The sequence below is a fragment of the Notamacropus eugenii genome, chromosome 3 (assembly GCF_028372415.1).
Source record: "Notamacropus eugenii isolate mMacEug1 chromosome 3, mMacEug1.pri_v2, whole genome shotgun sequence".
Lineage (NCBI taxonomy): Eukaryota > Metazoa > Chordata > Mammalia > Diprotodontia > Macropodidae > Notamacropus > Notamacropus eugenii.
The window spans coordinates 485,492,739-485,508,270 of NC_092874.1; the positions used below are offsets into that span (position 1 = coordinate 485,492,739).

Consider the following 15,532-nt stretch of genomic DNA (forward strand, 5'->3'; position numbering starts at 1 on the left):
CATTTACGAAGCCGTGTGGTGTGGTTTTCAGTAGCCAATGGCTGACTGGCTGGCTATCAGATATGTTACATATAGTGATAAATCATCTCTGGGAACCTTTCTCATCCAAATGTGCGTGCCCTTTGACCTGGAGCTCCCCTTGCTAGGAAGAAGGAGTCAAGAAAGGCCCCTTAGAGATAGAAAGACTCTGACACAGCAAAGGAATGGGAACCGGCTGTGGTCCGTAAACGTAATGAAATCCAGCCAGTGTGATGACACTCAGAGCCTGGGGAGGGAGTGCTCAGTGTCTGCCAGGGAGGGCCACCATGGGCCCGGAAGAAGCAGTGGCTTTTGCCCTCTGGCAGAGGGGGGAGTCTCTGCTCACAGAGTCCAGTTTGTTTGGTGTCAGTTTTGTTGGGATGGATTTTTGCCTTTTTATTTTTGTCATAAGCAGGTTCTTGGGGGAAGTGGAAGGGGAATATATTGGCAAGTAGAGGCCGTGTGCAGACAAAAGTCATCAATATAGCTTTATTTCTCAAAAAGGAAAGCTGCATGTTGTGTACTTAGAGCGCCTGAGGCTGTTCCCAGGGCCTCCCTCTGCCCCCTTTGCCAAAGAGGATGGGGAATTTAAGCACAAATGACTTATTTGGTCTGCTTAAGTCTTTGTTATAAGGGACAGCCTGTTGAGCAGGGTGGTGGGGGAGAGAGAGATGGATTTGGAAGTGTGGCTGCTGTCTGCACAAAAGGTGGCCGTAAAAGCATTGAAAAGCATATGAGTTTCATTCCAGATTTTAAATGAAGTTCTGGCAATTCCTGAAAATGGCTGAAGAGGAAAGAGCCCTTCCTCACCTTCTGTGCTGCCGTGACAGTGCTTGGGGTCATTAGTACTTGGGCTTACCCACTATATGGTTAAGAAACAAATTTTCCTTTGTTTCCATTAAAATTGTTGGGTTCAAATGATGGTGTCACTCAGACTTAGGAACTTTTTGTGTTGTATTGTGCCATTGTAGCTCAAATAGGATGGAACTAAATAGCTGCATTTTGAGATCTTCAGTAAAAATATTTAAGAAGAATTTTAAGATAATAGCTTACACATGCTTAAAACACCCTGAGATTTGTTCTTCCCCCATTTTCTATTTTAGAAACGTTGGGGATCAGTTTCCTGGGCAAGCTCTTCCAGTTGGATTCCCTGTCTACCCTGCATTCAGCCCCCTCCAGATGCTTTGGTGGCAGCAGATGTACGCCCGTCAGTATTATATGCAGTAGTAAGTTAGTTTTCACTTGATAATTTCACTTGTCATTGCTTTAAGGTTCTATGCAAATGAATAGTTGGACTTTCCATTTGGTAGCATTCTTTATCTTGCCGATTCACAAACTTAATGTCAGTCCTTTTGATGATAATTATTGGTTCTGGTCAAATTCTGTGAGTTGGGTGTAGATCAGGGGTTCCCATTTCATGAATGAGTGCCCCCATCTGTAACAAGCCCTCGTCAGATTCTTCCTTTGCAGTGTGAAGTCCAAGGCTGGCCTGTCCTAGTTGCTGCTAAGAGGGATGTATGGAGAACTTGGAGGAGGTGTAAACCCACCAGTTGGAGAAAAGGTCTTTACTCTCTCCAGGAAACCCAGTGGATATTTGTAGACTGATGGCACAAAATGTGGAAGAATCCTGTCAACCAGTGCCCTGGACATAGACTTCAGGGCAGGTAGCTCAAGGAACCCTTTTGTTGTATCAGTTGCGTCCGACTCTGCATGGCTCCATTTTAGACTTTTCTTGGCAAAGGTACTAGAGGGGTTGGCCATTTCCTTCTCCAGATCATTTTACGGTTAAGGAAACTGAGGCAGAGAGTGACTGCTAGGAAGTGTCTGAGGCCAGATTTAAACTCACAAAGATGAGTCTTCCTGATTCCAACCAAGCCCAGTGTTCTGTCCACTTGAGGAACCCCTTGAACCTGGGATAGACTAGCCTTCAGAAGATTGTGTGTGGGAGATGGTTAAGGAGGGGCTGTGTACCTCTTCCCCTCCTCTCCTTGTTTTAGTAGGAGGTAAAGAGTCTTAAGTGCTGCGACACTTGGGGTTTTTTCCCCTAGTGTTGTCCACATAGTTTCTGGTGTTTAGTCCTGTGATGGTTGGCAGCTTGAGGCACCGACAGGTTAAGGGATTTCCCTAAGGTGACAAAGCCAGAGGTGGGACTGGGGCCCAGATCTTCCTAAACCCAGGCCTGACTTTCTGTCTGGATTGGCACAGATTCCTCTCACTAAGGGCAGTATAGATGCTTCATAAATGGTCTGGCTTTGTCACCTTAGGGCACGTGCTAAAGTCTCGTTATGTTTTCATCCTCTGTTGGAAAGGTCCCCCAAGCTCTTCATCCCCAACTCCTTCCTCCCTTTTCCTTCTCAGACCTTACTCTCCTCCACACTGTCTCCTACCAAGGAACAGTCAGTAATCCATAAGCTCCTACTGTGTGCATATAAGGAGCTTACGGTCCAACAAGGAAGAGAAATGAAGACATGGCCTCAGTTCCCTCCTTACATGGAGATTCTGGGAAGAGAAGTTTCCACCCTCCAGTTTCAGGGATGGCCGGGCCTCACTCGCCAAGAGGACTGACAGGCGGGAGCTTCTGGGCTCCTGTGACCCGTTGGGTCTGAGTTCTAGAGCCAACATGATCCTGAAGGATGCCCAAGAGTGTTTCCAGGTCACAGTCCGTGTCCATGTCCTAGCCTCAGACTTGGAAGACTTGGCTCCATCCCCTCTGCCTCTTAGCTGTCCTGGCTTCCTGCAGGATTCAGCTCAAACCCACCTTTGGGCCTTTCCCCTTCCCTCCTATGCTACCAGTGTCTTTCCTGTTGAGATTACCTTCCATTTACGCTGGTGTAGTATTGAGTATGCAGTGTTCTTTACAGTGTCCCCTGCATACATACATGTGCATGAGTCTTCCCCCAGTGCAGTCAGGTGGTATCACTGTTTGGCCCTACGGTACCTCTGTTTTCCACTGTATCCCTCCTCCCCCCTCATTCCCAGAGAGCCATAGAGAATTTTTAAACATTTTAAGCAGAAGTTGGTTTGCAACCAACATGTTGCAGAAACCCCACCGTGCTCCTCTCCCGTAGCGGCTCCTTTCCTGTAGCGGCTCCTCTCCTGTACTGCTCACCTCAGCACAGACATTCTCTGAGGTGGAGCTTGGTTATTGTAATTTCACAGTTTTATTGTTGGAGCCTCTTTATACGGTTTTTAATTGTTGACAGCTCTTTTGAGAACTGTCTGTTCTCCTCCTTTGACCAGTTCTTTATTGAGCTTTTGGTCTTCAATCTTTCAGGTCAAACTCTTATCAGAGAATTTAATTTGAAGTTTATTTTCTCTTTTTAATCTGTTTATTTTCCTTCTTATTCTAGTTCCTTTAGTTTTGTTCGTGCGAAAGCTTTGTGCTTTTATTGTAATCAGAATGAATTATTTTTTTTTTTGAGGTCATCGTTTGTCGCTTACGTGGATAAGAATTCACTTACTCCCCATAACTGGGAAAGGTGTGTGATCCACTTATTTTTCTCGTTTGTTATGTGACTTTTAATAAATGAGATCACTGTTTTGAATTTTTGCAGGTTTGTGGTAGTTTCTGCCAGCTGGCTTTTCCCTCTTCCCTGAGGTTATTTACCAGATAATTTGTTTTCAGGGTCCTCAAACAGGGTTGTTTTTGATTCTTCTGTGTTTTAATTGTTTTCTATTGATCTACTTTTCTACTTTTAAACTAATACCAAATTTTGATGGTTTATAACTTATCTGAGGTCTGTTCCCACCCCAACATTTGTCTTAATATTCTCCATCTTTTGTTTCTTTAAATGAATCTTCCCATTATTTTGGCTGGTTTGATAAAGCACTCAATGTGTGGGTTGATTTTGATAGTGTTGTCACTTGTGTTAGACGGCGTGGCCCAGCCCTGAGCGTTGAATGTTCTTCCGTTTACGTTGTGCATTTCTCTAAGGAGCATTTAGTGATTGTGTCTACCCTCGCATCTGAGTCGCTGGGCTAGATGTTTTATGTGTTTTGTAGACAGTGATCTCTGAGGGCCTCTTTTCTGTCCTTTCTTGGGGTGCTCAGGGACATGTCAGCTCTAATTCTCCTCTGCTCTTAGTCTCCTTTATTGACTCACCATCCATATCCAGCTTCCCCATCTTGGGCGCCTAGTTCATCCTTTATAGCATGTTGCTCTGCTGTAATACCAGTTATTCTTGAAAATAGACCTGGTCAGGTCCCTCCTCTGGAATCCCTGGAATCCTCAAGTATTCTCAAGGAGGGTTATTGTTGTTATTGTGTTAGTCCTTCGTTGCTGAAGACCATGTCATCAGGATGACTGCAGATGGCCCAGGATGCACTGGGAGACCTTGGCCCCTTTAGGCCCAGGCCTCTTCAGTACTCACTTAAGGTGAGGTAACACCCATTCCGTGAATAGGTCCATTTAAGAAGTAGTCAGGGGATGGCCCCCTTTAATGAGGCAAGGAAAAATAACTAAATTAGGCTGGGAATGAAATAGCAATAGTTACTACTGATAATCACCCTTAGGCCAGGAGGGTCCAGAAAACAGCCCTTGAGTGGAGGGGTCTAGTGTGTACAATCTATGGGCTTCAGAGTGCAGTAGGTTTAAGATTTTGGGAAAGGAAAGGAAGGGAAAAGAGAGGAGAGGGGAGGGGAGGATCTAGCCAGTAAACCCCAAGTTAACTGGGCATCTTCTGGCCATCCAAATTTACCTTCCTTTGGATAGGAGAAGGAAAGGGAGGGGAGACAGACAGGAGAGGAGGAGCTGAAGCACCTGGGTCTACTGCTCACAGGTTGTTGTGTTCATCCTTCATTGCCATCAGAGAAATGATGACAACTTGCACTTGACTTTGAGTGATGGAGGGCTGTGCAGGTCACCAGCCTCACTTCTCCTCCAGAGCCATCTGGATCCGGTGACCAGATATTCCTCAGGATAACTGGAGATGACCCAGGATGCACTGGGAGACCTTGGGCCCTTTAGGCCAAGGCCTCTTTTGCCTTGGAGGTAGAATTCAAACTCCTGATCCTAGCATTTGAGGTCCTGTGTCGTCTGGGAGCAGTGTCCCTTGCTTCCTGCTTTCTCCTCTCCTGCTCTTTCCTGTCTCTAGAATATTTCCCTTCCTTTTCTTCTGGAAAGCCTTTGCTCGTAGCCCCCAAGCCCTCACCCTCCTCTTAGACCTCACAGAGCACTTTTTCAGTGTTCTCTACGTTTATGGAATGGTCCCCAGTCCTATAATAGAAGTTCAGTAAAAGCGAGAACTATGCTTTTTCTCCATTGTCGATCTCCATTAGTGCCTAGCACCACACTGTGTAAAAAGGGAGTGACTTAATAATGTGGAATCTCATTGAGCTTCTTGCACTTGCTGCTGTTGCCCAGGCAGTTTGAGGGTGAGGGACAAAACTTTATTCGTATTCTTACTATTACTTTACACTTATGGTTACGATTCATAATAATTATTACTCTTCACAGGTTGTTTCCCTGTGAAATGCTTGTAGGCCCCTCAGGTGAAGAAAGAGCAAACAAAATGTTATGACTTTTCTTTTTAATTGTCTTTCTTTTCATTATTTCAGTCAAGCTGCTGTGTCAGCCCAGGCCACGTCCAACACTGACCCAGCCCGAGCGGCTGCCGCCCAGGCTCCCAACCTGGCCAACGTCCCTGCCCATGAACCCCCGCCTGGTCCGGATGCTGGGGCCCAGAATGCAAATGTGCAGATGAATGCCCAGGGAGGCCCTGTACTCAATGAAGAGGACTTGAATCGAGACTGGCTGGACTGGCTATATACGCTCTCTAGAGCCGCCGTCCTCCTTAGTATCGTGTACTTCTACTCTTCCTTCAGCCGCTTTGTCATGGTCATGGCAGCTGTGCTGCTGGTCTACCTGTGAGTAGAACTCATTCCGTGTGTGCCAAGCTCTGTTGGGGCTGGGGCTGATCTGAGGGGCAGGAACAAAGTCTGAGCTACTGGGTGTTCTTGGCTCTGTCGTGGCCCACACGAGCAATAGTCTAAGGTCTGGAGGTTCTTAATTGAGCTCCAGGCAAAGTCTGTCCTTTGCACATGGCACCTTCAGTAATAAGCCTTCCAGACAGAGCTTGAGTCTTTGTGGGCAAGATGACCTTTCATTGGTTTCTGAAGTTTCACTGATCTCAAGGAAATTCTTGGGCCTTTGGGCACAACTAATGTGCTTCAAAAGAGCTGTACAGTAGTTCAGAATAGGAATAGGCCCTCAGACCACAGTGAGCTTTTCCCTTGGGGGTGTGGTGTGAGCCATGGCACTGAACCTAGATTGGCCCTAGGACACTGTCAGGATTTCTCGTATCTCTCGTGGGTGGATAATTTCACCCACTGTTCGATGGCACAGCCATTTCTGATTTCTAATTGTTTCTTTCCTTATATTGCTGAATAGACACCAAGCTGGATGGCTTCCCTTTAGACATGAAGGAGGGCAGCTACAGGCCCCCAATAACGCCGATGTGAACCACGATGGGCAGAATGGGAATAATCCAGACCTTGAAGAAATGGTATGTTGGCCCAGAGAGGCCTCTCGTAGTTGTTTGTTTCCCCGTTCGGCCTTGCGTCTGGAGCAGCCACAGGATAGAAGACCATGAGCTTCTCCTCCTAATCTCTTGACCTAAGGTTAGACTAGCCCAGCGGGTTGTACGCGTGGTGAGAGTGGACGTGTTCCTGGATGGGTCCCCGCGAGGTCTCAGCCTTCCCTGTTTGAGTCCCGAGCGAGGGCTCTTCTTCACCTCTTTCTGTAAGGCTGGGGTGTGCAGCCACCCATGGTCATGATCTTTACTTCCCATGGAAGGGAGATTCAGATCACTCTTCCATCTTCCCTCCTGGGTTCCAGGGAAATGCGAACAGGGCGAGTCCCTCACAAATGTGGTTTTTGTTTGGTTTGAAAGGAGCATCTGATGGATGATGGGCTCGATGATGAGAGTGAAGAGGATGCCGGGGAGGATGCCGGTGCTGGGCCCCAGCCTGGGCTCGTGGCTTCGGCCTGGTCCTTTATCACCACCTTCTTTACTTCACTCATCCCAGAAGGGCCCCCCCAGGTGGCCAACTAGACCTGACCACCTGTGCCACCGAGAAAACTGACAAGTGGGTTTGACTGGAGAGCAAGTGTTTTAAATAACAGTGCAATTTCAAAAAAATGTATAACTTTCTTTTGATCATGTTGTAAAAAGGTGTTTTTTCTTTTAGCTTCTCATGCACATGAATATTTTCAGCACAAGTGAGCTACAAAATGTGTGCTTTTTTAAACATCCTTTAAGGAGGAGCACAGTGTGACAATGTTGGTCTTCCATGTTTTATTCATTTCAATTATGGATATTATAGCAAGAAAAAAATTGTTGTTAGTGCATATTATTCCTTTAAAGAGCTGTTTAAAGTATAAATGTCTACAGGTGAGGAGCCTGTGGCCCTTGAGCAGTGTGAAATTTGAATAAATACACTTATTTTCCGTGAATGACCCTCAAAGTTAAAAAGGTGATTTTTATACTTCGAGTTTTTCCAAAGAATGCCCATCACACAGAATGTGCGAGCATTAGCATTTCTTCTGGAGCACAGCAATAAACCCTCTTAATAATGCTTGTTGATGAAAGCTTAAACATTTTTAAACAAGTTTTCTGATGCCAGAACCAATTATGGAAATTTTCTTTTGTAGAATGTACCCTAATAATTGGAACTAATCCTTTTAAAACAAATAAAAAAGCGGCTCTTCAAGGGAATTAACAGTGATGTTTGATTCATTACAAATGTTTGATATATACAGTACTTTTTATAAAATGAGATGTACTGGAAATCAATCCCTGTAATTAGTTTTTTTTTTTAATAAAAGGTCAATTACAGTAAACTGTTTGTGGAATGTTTATTTAATTATCTTCAGTAGTTCGCCATTATAATTAGCTCTTATGTTAATCAGCACAGTGGTTTAATTGAAAGCAACAGGAAAAGCCTCAAGATCAGAGGTCAGCTTACATGAGCAGGATGATTCAGGAAGTGATTGTGAGATGACCAGTTTAATGCTGTGCTAGAGAAAGACAGGCTATTCTATTTTTCTTCCTGGTTTCCTCCTTTATGTTGTCTGAGCCAGCCTTTCATTTCTTATGATAGACACGTTTACGGTCATAAAGCCTGATTGTTTCAGAGAGAGGGGCTCTCTTAATTTCTCAATACTTTATGCCTTGACCCTTGATAACTGGAATTTCCTGATCTTAGTTCTTAGTTTAATTCTAATAACAGCTTTCACATATTCCTTTCTATAAGTTTATAGTCTGATGCTTTCTTGAGATGATCCTGGGTAGTCAGAGGTTACACAAGTGTAGGGCAAGCTCTGATGGGCTCTCCCAGCGTGGGAAGGCTTCCCATCTGCTGGTGGTGAGAGGTTCATCCCATGAGATGATGACTTATGGCAACCCACCAAACAAGTGTCAAGTGTCTGTTCTGTCCGGACCGTGGGGAAGTGGTGGGAGCAGGGGTGCAGAGGAAAGAAGGAAGCAAGTGTTCATGAAGAGCTTGCTATGGGCATCTCTGCCTTCAAGGAACTTAAGAGAACAGCGCACCGAAAGGAGGTGTGAAGGGGCCCAGTACAAGCCCAGAAAATCGGGAATAGAGCCTACAGGAAAATGAAAGCTGGCCAGCCCCGACCCCTCCACGAAGGGGATGCTTCAGGAGCACCTCACCAATAGGGAAGTGTGGCAGCTTAACTGAGGGATAGTTCAAGGTGAGAAGAGCACAGGTGAGGTTGAGTGTTCCAGGGCATGAAGGCCCCAGGCCCTGAGGGATAAGTTCCAAGGGGATGACATATATTGGTGAACTTGTTTTCATTCTACCTCCTCTTAACCTTGGTTGGAAATGAAGTCATACAATCCAAGAAGCGAGAGGAATTCTTAGGGCCACCAATTTTGTATGCTGGAGGATATTTTACTTTTGGGACTGTGGTGGAAGTCGGAGTTGTGTGATGGAGCACCATCTTGGACTGTAATGAATTCATGAAGGGTGCCAGGAAATGGATAATGCCATTCCAGGCCTTTTGTTCTCCTGCCATGAGACCTTTATTTGGACATACAGATCACAAGAGGATGTAACTAATAAGGAAGAGGTTTGACTGACTCCACATGTTAGCAAACATCTATTAAAAGCAGTAGACTTGGACCTCATGATTTGGCAAGAAAGTCTTGCTAACTCTTGCTGCACACGTGATGGCACCAGGACCCTGGCAGCCTTGGGACTGTCTACATATTGACTCTGTCTTGTGGAAGGAGATAAGAGCAGCATAAACTTCCTCCTATTCATAACAAACATTCACCTCTGCTGAAAGGTTGGGGGAAGTCTTTGACCATATGGGTGGTGGTTATTGAATCATTTTTAGTTGTGTCCCCTTTGTGACCCTTTTTGGGGTTTTCTGGGGTTACTGGAATGGTTTGCCATTTTACAGATGAGATAACTGAGACAAACAGGGTTTAGTGACTTGCCCAAGTCATATCAGGTAAGTCCTGATTTGAAATCAGGACTCCTTGATTCCAGGGCCAGCACTCTGTCGACTTTACCACCTTGCTGTCCCCATCTGTATGGAACTTTCCTGTTAAAATCCACTGCAAAGGACATGGCATCTGAGCTTTCCAGCTCCACACTGCCAAGAATCCTGAGAAAGCTGTGGCCTAAGTCAGCATGTGGCACTTAGTCCATGAATCCGTGAAGCCACAGGCTTGATTCCATGCGTGCTAATGTTTGGGTACCATTGACAAGACAGAGAAAACCCCAAACCAACATGGCTTCTCAGCTAAGAGGGCAAGGGAAGGGGAACCTAGCCACAGCCTTCACTTAGGAAAGCTCTATCAGACACAAAGAATGGTATGATGATCAGTTTAATTGTTAACATCTTCAGTAAGGTGACAGTTTCACTAAGAAATCTTGTAGTTCCTGGAAGTACACTATAGTGGGCTGATGGGAAGCCATCCCATAACCAGTCCACAACAGTCTCCCTTCTCTCCTTCCTACCCCGATTTCCCTCTCCTGCCCAAACTGAGAATGAAATAAAAACAGGCATTCTTACAAATAGTGAAGCCAAAGGGATGTCAGCACTGGCCAAGTCCAAGCCATCTGAGTCCTCTCCCTCTTGAGAGGTGGGTAGCAGCTTTCCTCATGAGTCTCCTGGAATCATAGTTGGTAATCAAACCAATGGGAGCTCCTAATTCTTTTAGAGTTGGTTCTTTTTACCATATTGTTACCTTTGTATCAGTTGTTTTCCTAGTTCTGCATCGTTCATAAAATTATTTCCAGGTTTCTCTGAAACCATCTCCATTATTTCCTACAGCACGATCATATTCTATCACATTCCCATGCTATAACTTATCCAGCTATTCCCCAATTTAAGGGTACCACCTCAGATTCTCATTCTTTGCCTCTTCAAAAAGAGCTATAAATATGTACATCTTGACTCAGTTTGTTTGACTTAGGACTAATACTGCCATAAGTTTCCCATCTCCTCCTTCCCTCCTATTTTCCTGTTCAGTGCAATGCGTTTCTGTTCCCAGCTCTTGTGTGTCTATATTCTTCCCTCCTTTGATCATTTCAGGTGAGAGTAAGGTGCAAGTGTCAGCTGTTTCTTCTGTCCCCAGCCCCCTTCCTTATTGTATAAATATCTAATTGAACACCCACAGGTGAGAGTTTGGTGAGAGGTGGACACCAAAGGTAGATGAGCAGCCCTGAAAAGGACTTGGCAAGTTCTCATACTGATTATCAACACCAAGAAAATAGGTTCTCTACCAGCCAGCAGCTCACCATCCATACATGGAACCATTGATTACAGCAAATGGATAAATTTTTTATGTTGTGGATAAGTTCACTTATTTTGGCAGAATGCTTTTCAGGGATGTCCACATAGATGATGAGGTTGACCCACACGTGGCCAGAGTTAGCTCAGATTTTGGAAGATACTGAAGGAGAGTGTGAGAGAGGAGGTATTGGGCTTCCTCTCAAACTGAAGGTCTACCGAGCTGTTGTGCTAACCTTGTACGCCTATAAAACCTGAACAATCTACAGAGCCATGCCAGGAAACTGAATCACTTCCATTAGCAAGATTTTGAAGATTGCCTGGCAGGATAAGGTACCAGACACTGAGGTCCTCTCTCAGGCTGAACTTGAAAGCATTCAAACTCTACTGTGGAGAGTGCCACTCTGATGGGGGCTGGCCATGTTGTTCAAACGTCAAGCGTAGGCTTGCCAAAAAGACTATTTTATGAAGAACTCATGCAAGGCAAGAGCTCACATGGAGGTGTATCATTAAGGAAATACATGCAGCTGCTCTAAGCTATTTTTTTTAGGATTGGATTGCTCTCCACACTGAATTGGAATCAGCTTACCATCTGTTCTGTACATAAGGACAATATAAAGCAGTATTAAAGAAATATACAAAGATAAAGGTAAAGCTTAACCGAGTGATAGGAATATTTACATACATCATCAAAGCAGGGAAGCACCAACATCTGGGTTCACATGCTGGGGAGTCCCTTGGTTTCAGCCCCCAGAATCCTGGATGGGAAAAATCCCGGTTGGGACTCCAAAGAAAATAGTGATTTTTCCAGATTATATCCAGTTTCAAAAGAAGGAATTGGCGCAGGATGACTTAGCACCTGATTGGTTCATCACCAGAGCCTACATGACCTTTGGCTCAGTGACCTTTGGATTGGTGCTACAGCTCTTCCTGACTCAGCAGAGGATGTGTTGTGGCTATGGACTGGGCCAAAGTTCAAAGGAGCAAGGCATCCATGATTGCCAAAATGTTTGTGTTCAAAAGGATGCAGGATTGGCCAACCCTAGCAGGAAGAGGAATCGACTAGGTATAAGCTGACCTTTCAGCCCTGGGAATGTGGCCACTATTTCAAGGAGAAACGACAGCATATGTAGTCATGTTCAGATCTATGAATGTACAGGGAAGATCTTCATATTTTATTAACCCTTCATTTGGCCCCAAGATCTGACATGTTCACTACGTAGGCTGAAGGGACTTTGAGGATTTGTATTTGAGTAGGAAATCATACCAATGATATTAGTATATTTAGAAAATGCTGATTCTTTGTTAACATCTTTTTACTTCCTTAGAAGAAATAAGTAAAAATATGTAAGTAGAAGGTAAAGATAAAGAAGCAGGTACCCAAGAAAGACTAATATCATCCACTGGTTCAGGGGAAAGGTCATTGCCTTGAAAGTGGAGAAAATCAATTCCTTTCATGCAACCTAAAACAGAAAAATTAGAAACAAGGTATAAGGTTATATCACAGAGATTGAATGAGTGATCCAAGAGGGCTCCAGCTGTCTAGTGATCATAGTATACACTTTACCATAAAAAAATAAGATTATAATGATCAATATAATTCCCATAGATATGAAGGATAGCAAAGTAATACATGAAATCCACTTGGTCCTTGGTATGTACAGGGAAAACATGTTACACCATAATTTTTCATTTTGTGAAGTCAATTGTCTTTACACATTTTTTCTCTATATCAAGGTATATATGTTTTGTAGTGAACAAGCAGTCCAACTGAATAATTTAGAAACATTTATATCCTCAAGTTAGTTAACAAGTGAACAGCCAGAAAACGTACTTTCCATCTTGTGGTGTATGTTGATGAGGGAGATTGTTGTGGGTAACCATTGGGTGTTAATTGTCAAAGCTTGAGTGACATCTTTTCCAGCACTTCAGAGTCTGCTGGCTAAGGTCTCAAGATCTACACAATTTACTGTACCCAAACCTGTTCCTCCTTCACCATGTGGTGTGTCATACCATTCTCTCTTTCAACAGTAGCATCTTGAGGATTTAGAGAATGTGATGTCAAGATGTAACATGTAAGAGCATACTTGTTTTAGGTGAAAAATGCATAACACTTGAAGAATGATAAAACAATAAACAGTATATGATCCTAGGGCTGGGTCTAAGCAGAAGCACCCCATCATTTCTGCCTCCAACAAATGGGATCCAAAATCTTTTGGAGTAAGGGATGAAGGTCTTGGCTTCTGAAACTACTTCCTGTTAAGAGTGGATGTAGGGCTGTCCCTGCTTTAAGAGTCTGCATTCGAGGGGTTGGTTCTTTAGCCAGTGTCTGGAATTCAGCCAATGCAAGGTCTGGAGGGTGAGGTGTCATGGTCTGGGTGACTTGCCTGCAAGGGGAGGTCACTAAATCCAGAGCGATCCCATCCTAGACTGAGGCTAAGATTGTCCTCTCAGCTTTTTCCCAGATGCAGACCTTCACCTGTTAACAGCATAGGATCACATTCCTTCTGAGTAGCTTGTGGCATTTCTCTCAGATGCTGATTTAATGCAGATAACTATACCCAAATTCAAACTCAAAACAAAATCAGTTAATTTCCCAAGAGCCTTTTATTTCAAACAGCAGGTTTCACCAATCACAGCTTAGAGCCAGATACAGTTGTTTTTACTCTCATGGAGTTGTAAAAAATTTACCAGAACTCACTCACACATAAGGGATTCCATTCAACAGCTTTCCTTCTCAAACTTAAACTTGTCCTGCTGTAAAAACCAATCCTTAAAATCCTTTCTATCTGTTGTTCATAAACTTGCAGCTTCTCAGCCAGCTGAATTCAGTGTTAACAACTACATGACTAAAACAAATTCTTTTTTCCTGGGGCTAATGACCATCCCCACACAGATGGTTTCCAGGAACCTTGGCAAGTTTACAGGATAATGGACCCCAGTGAGGGGCTGATCCTGGTGCTCCTGCCTTCCTACCCCCATACCCCAAGGAGGCCTGTTCTGACTGGGCAGAACCAATTCAGATGAGGTTTTGACCCAATCCCCTCTTTTCCACAAACAGTAATCAATTAACAATTTTAGATTTTAGCATTAAAACAGTAGCCCCAAGTAACTTGGCAATCTTACAAGTTTCATAAGTCATAACCAAATTGTTTTAGCTGTGACCTCTTTAACTATATGCAAAGGTGGAAATACCTGGTTTTCTAAATGGCAGTTATAAAACATTATATACCCCTTGAAGAGTAGGTATTCCCAAAGGATACCAATCAACTCTGATTGGTAGACATGCTGGGAGGTGGACTATATTAAAGTGAGGTCTTGAGTACTGACTTAGATCACTGAATCCTGATCAAAGAGACATCAATTTCCATACCACTTGTCTTAACAATAGGGAGAAATCAGCATTTTCCCAGACTTGTCTGGGCAACATCATGTGTTGAATAGACCTATTTAGATTAGATATTAAAGTCCTTCTAAAGAAGGACTGAACTTTGAAAGTGATAATATTTAATATGAATTTTAGACTTAAATAAGGGCCAAAGTTTGAATTAAGAAGAGCCTGGACCCAATAGTCTCCTTTGTTTAGAGGATGCCTTTTGATGGGCAAATGGGGCTTCCTTATCAGATCCTTCTTCTAGCATCCTAGTGTTAAGAGAAAAACACAAATACCTTGGGGTGTGACTTCAGCTTTGTCAAACTCTGTTAAGATCACAACTTCAAAGGCCTGTTTAGGACAGAGTGTCTGTTATCTGGGTGATGGGACTTTTTCCTTCTCTTAAGTCACAGAGATATGCTGTGGAAAGAAGATGCCCATAGCTTGGGATCATAAAACCCAACTGACGCCACGTTGTTGGCAATGTGTTTATCAAGAGAACTCCTTCCTCATGGCAAGATGTACTTAAGACAGTCAACTTCCGTGCTAAGTCAGCCAGTTCTGATCCTGGCTCCATAGCGCTATGTAACTGTTATCTTTATGGGGAATTGACTAATTAATTAAATCATAAAATGTATGCATTTAGCCTGTTGCCTTTTCTCTCTAACAGAGTTTTCAGGTCAACATCCCATATATCCCCATCCCGCTTACCTGGGTCCCAGAAAGCCCTGCAGACACAAGGACTGCATATACTTGCTTTTTGTTATGAGTTCTAGCTTGATCCCCTAAAATCAAGTTCTGCCGCTGTCCTATGGAAATTTTCCTATGTAAATAAGCTAATTCCTTTTCCATCTGAACCTTCCAACAGTTTGTCCCTATTATGACGCATCATATGGGAACCTGTCAGCAATGCCCATCCTCTTCTACATACTCCTGCAGTTTCTTTCCCCTTTTCCAAAGGGATTTCTTGTAAACACTGTACTACAATGTGTTTTCCCGTCTGTAGTTTCGGCTCCCGGTTTTCATAAGCCCCTGTGCTTTTAGTACATGCTTTTGCCAGGGAGGAATAGGGCAAAATCCTCCCATCCAGAAAGACTTATTCTTTTCACTAGAATCTTTTTGTTCCCAAAGAGTGGCATTTGTTGACCTGAAAACTTTGTTAAGAAAAGGCAACATGGCTAAATGCATACATTTTATGATTTAATTAATTAATCAATTCCCTATTAAAGACAACGGTAACATAATGCATTATGGAGCCAGAAATGTTCTGGCTACCCAGTGCAGAAATCTTCTGGCTTATATACATTTTGCCGTGAGAAAGGAACTCTCCTAATTGAGCAAATCGTAAATTCAGTAAGACGGGACAATTAACAAAGCAA

General features: G+C 43.7%; 1 protein-coding gene across 2 annotated transcripts in view; it reads left to right on the plus strand.

The window, feature by feature from the left end:
* The window catches only part of HERPUD2 (HERPUD family member 2), a 32,278-nt gene extending 24,420 nt beyond the window's left edge, over positions 1-7,858 (plus strand). Inside the window, exons 5-8 of one of the 2 annotated variants that reach the window (XM_072599151.1) lie at positions 1,122-1,244; positions 5,575-5,883; positions 6,407-6,521; positions 6,909-7,858. In XM_072599151.1, coding sequence (XP_072455252.1) covers positions 1,122-1,244; positions 5,575-5,883; positions 6,407-6,521; positions 6,909-7,070 — 709 coding nt within the window. In that variant the 3' untranslated portion in view covers positions 7,071-7,858. The remainder of the gene's footprint in view (positions 1-1,121; positions 1,245-5,574; positions 5,884-6,406; positions 6,522-6,908) is intronic. The other variant, XM_072599152.1, reaches the window with a different exon arrangement.
* Positions 7,859-15,532: the final 7,674 nt, after the last annotated feature.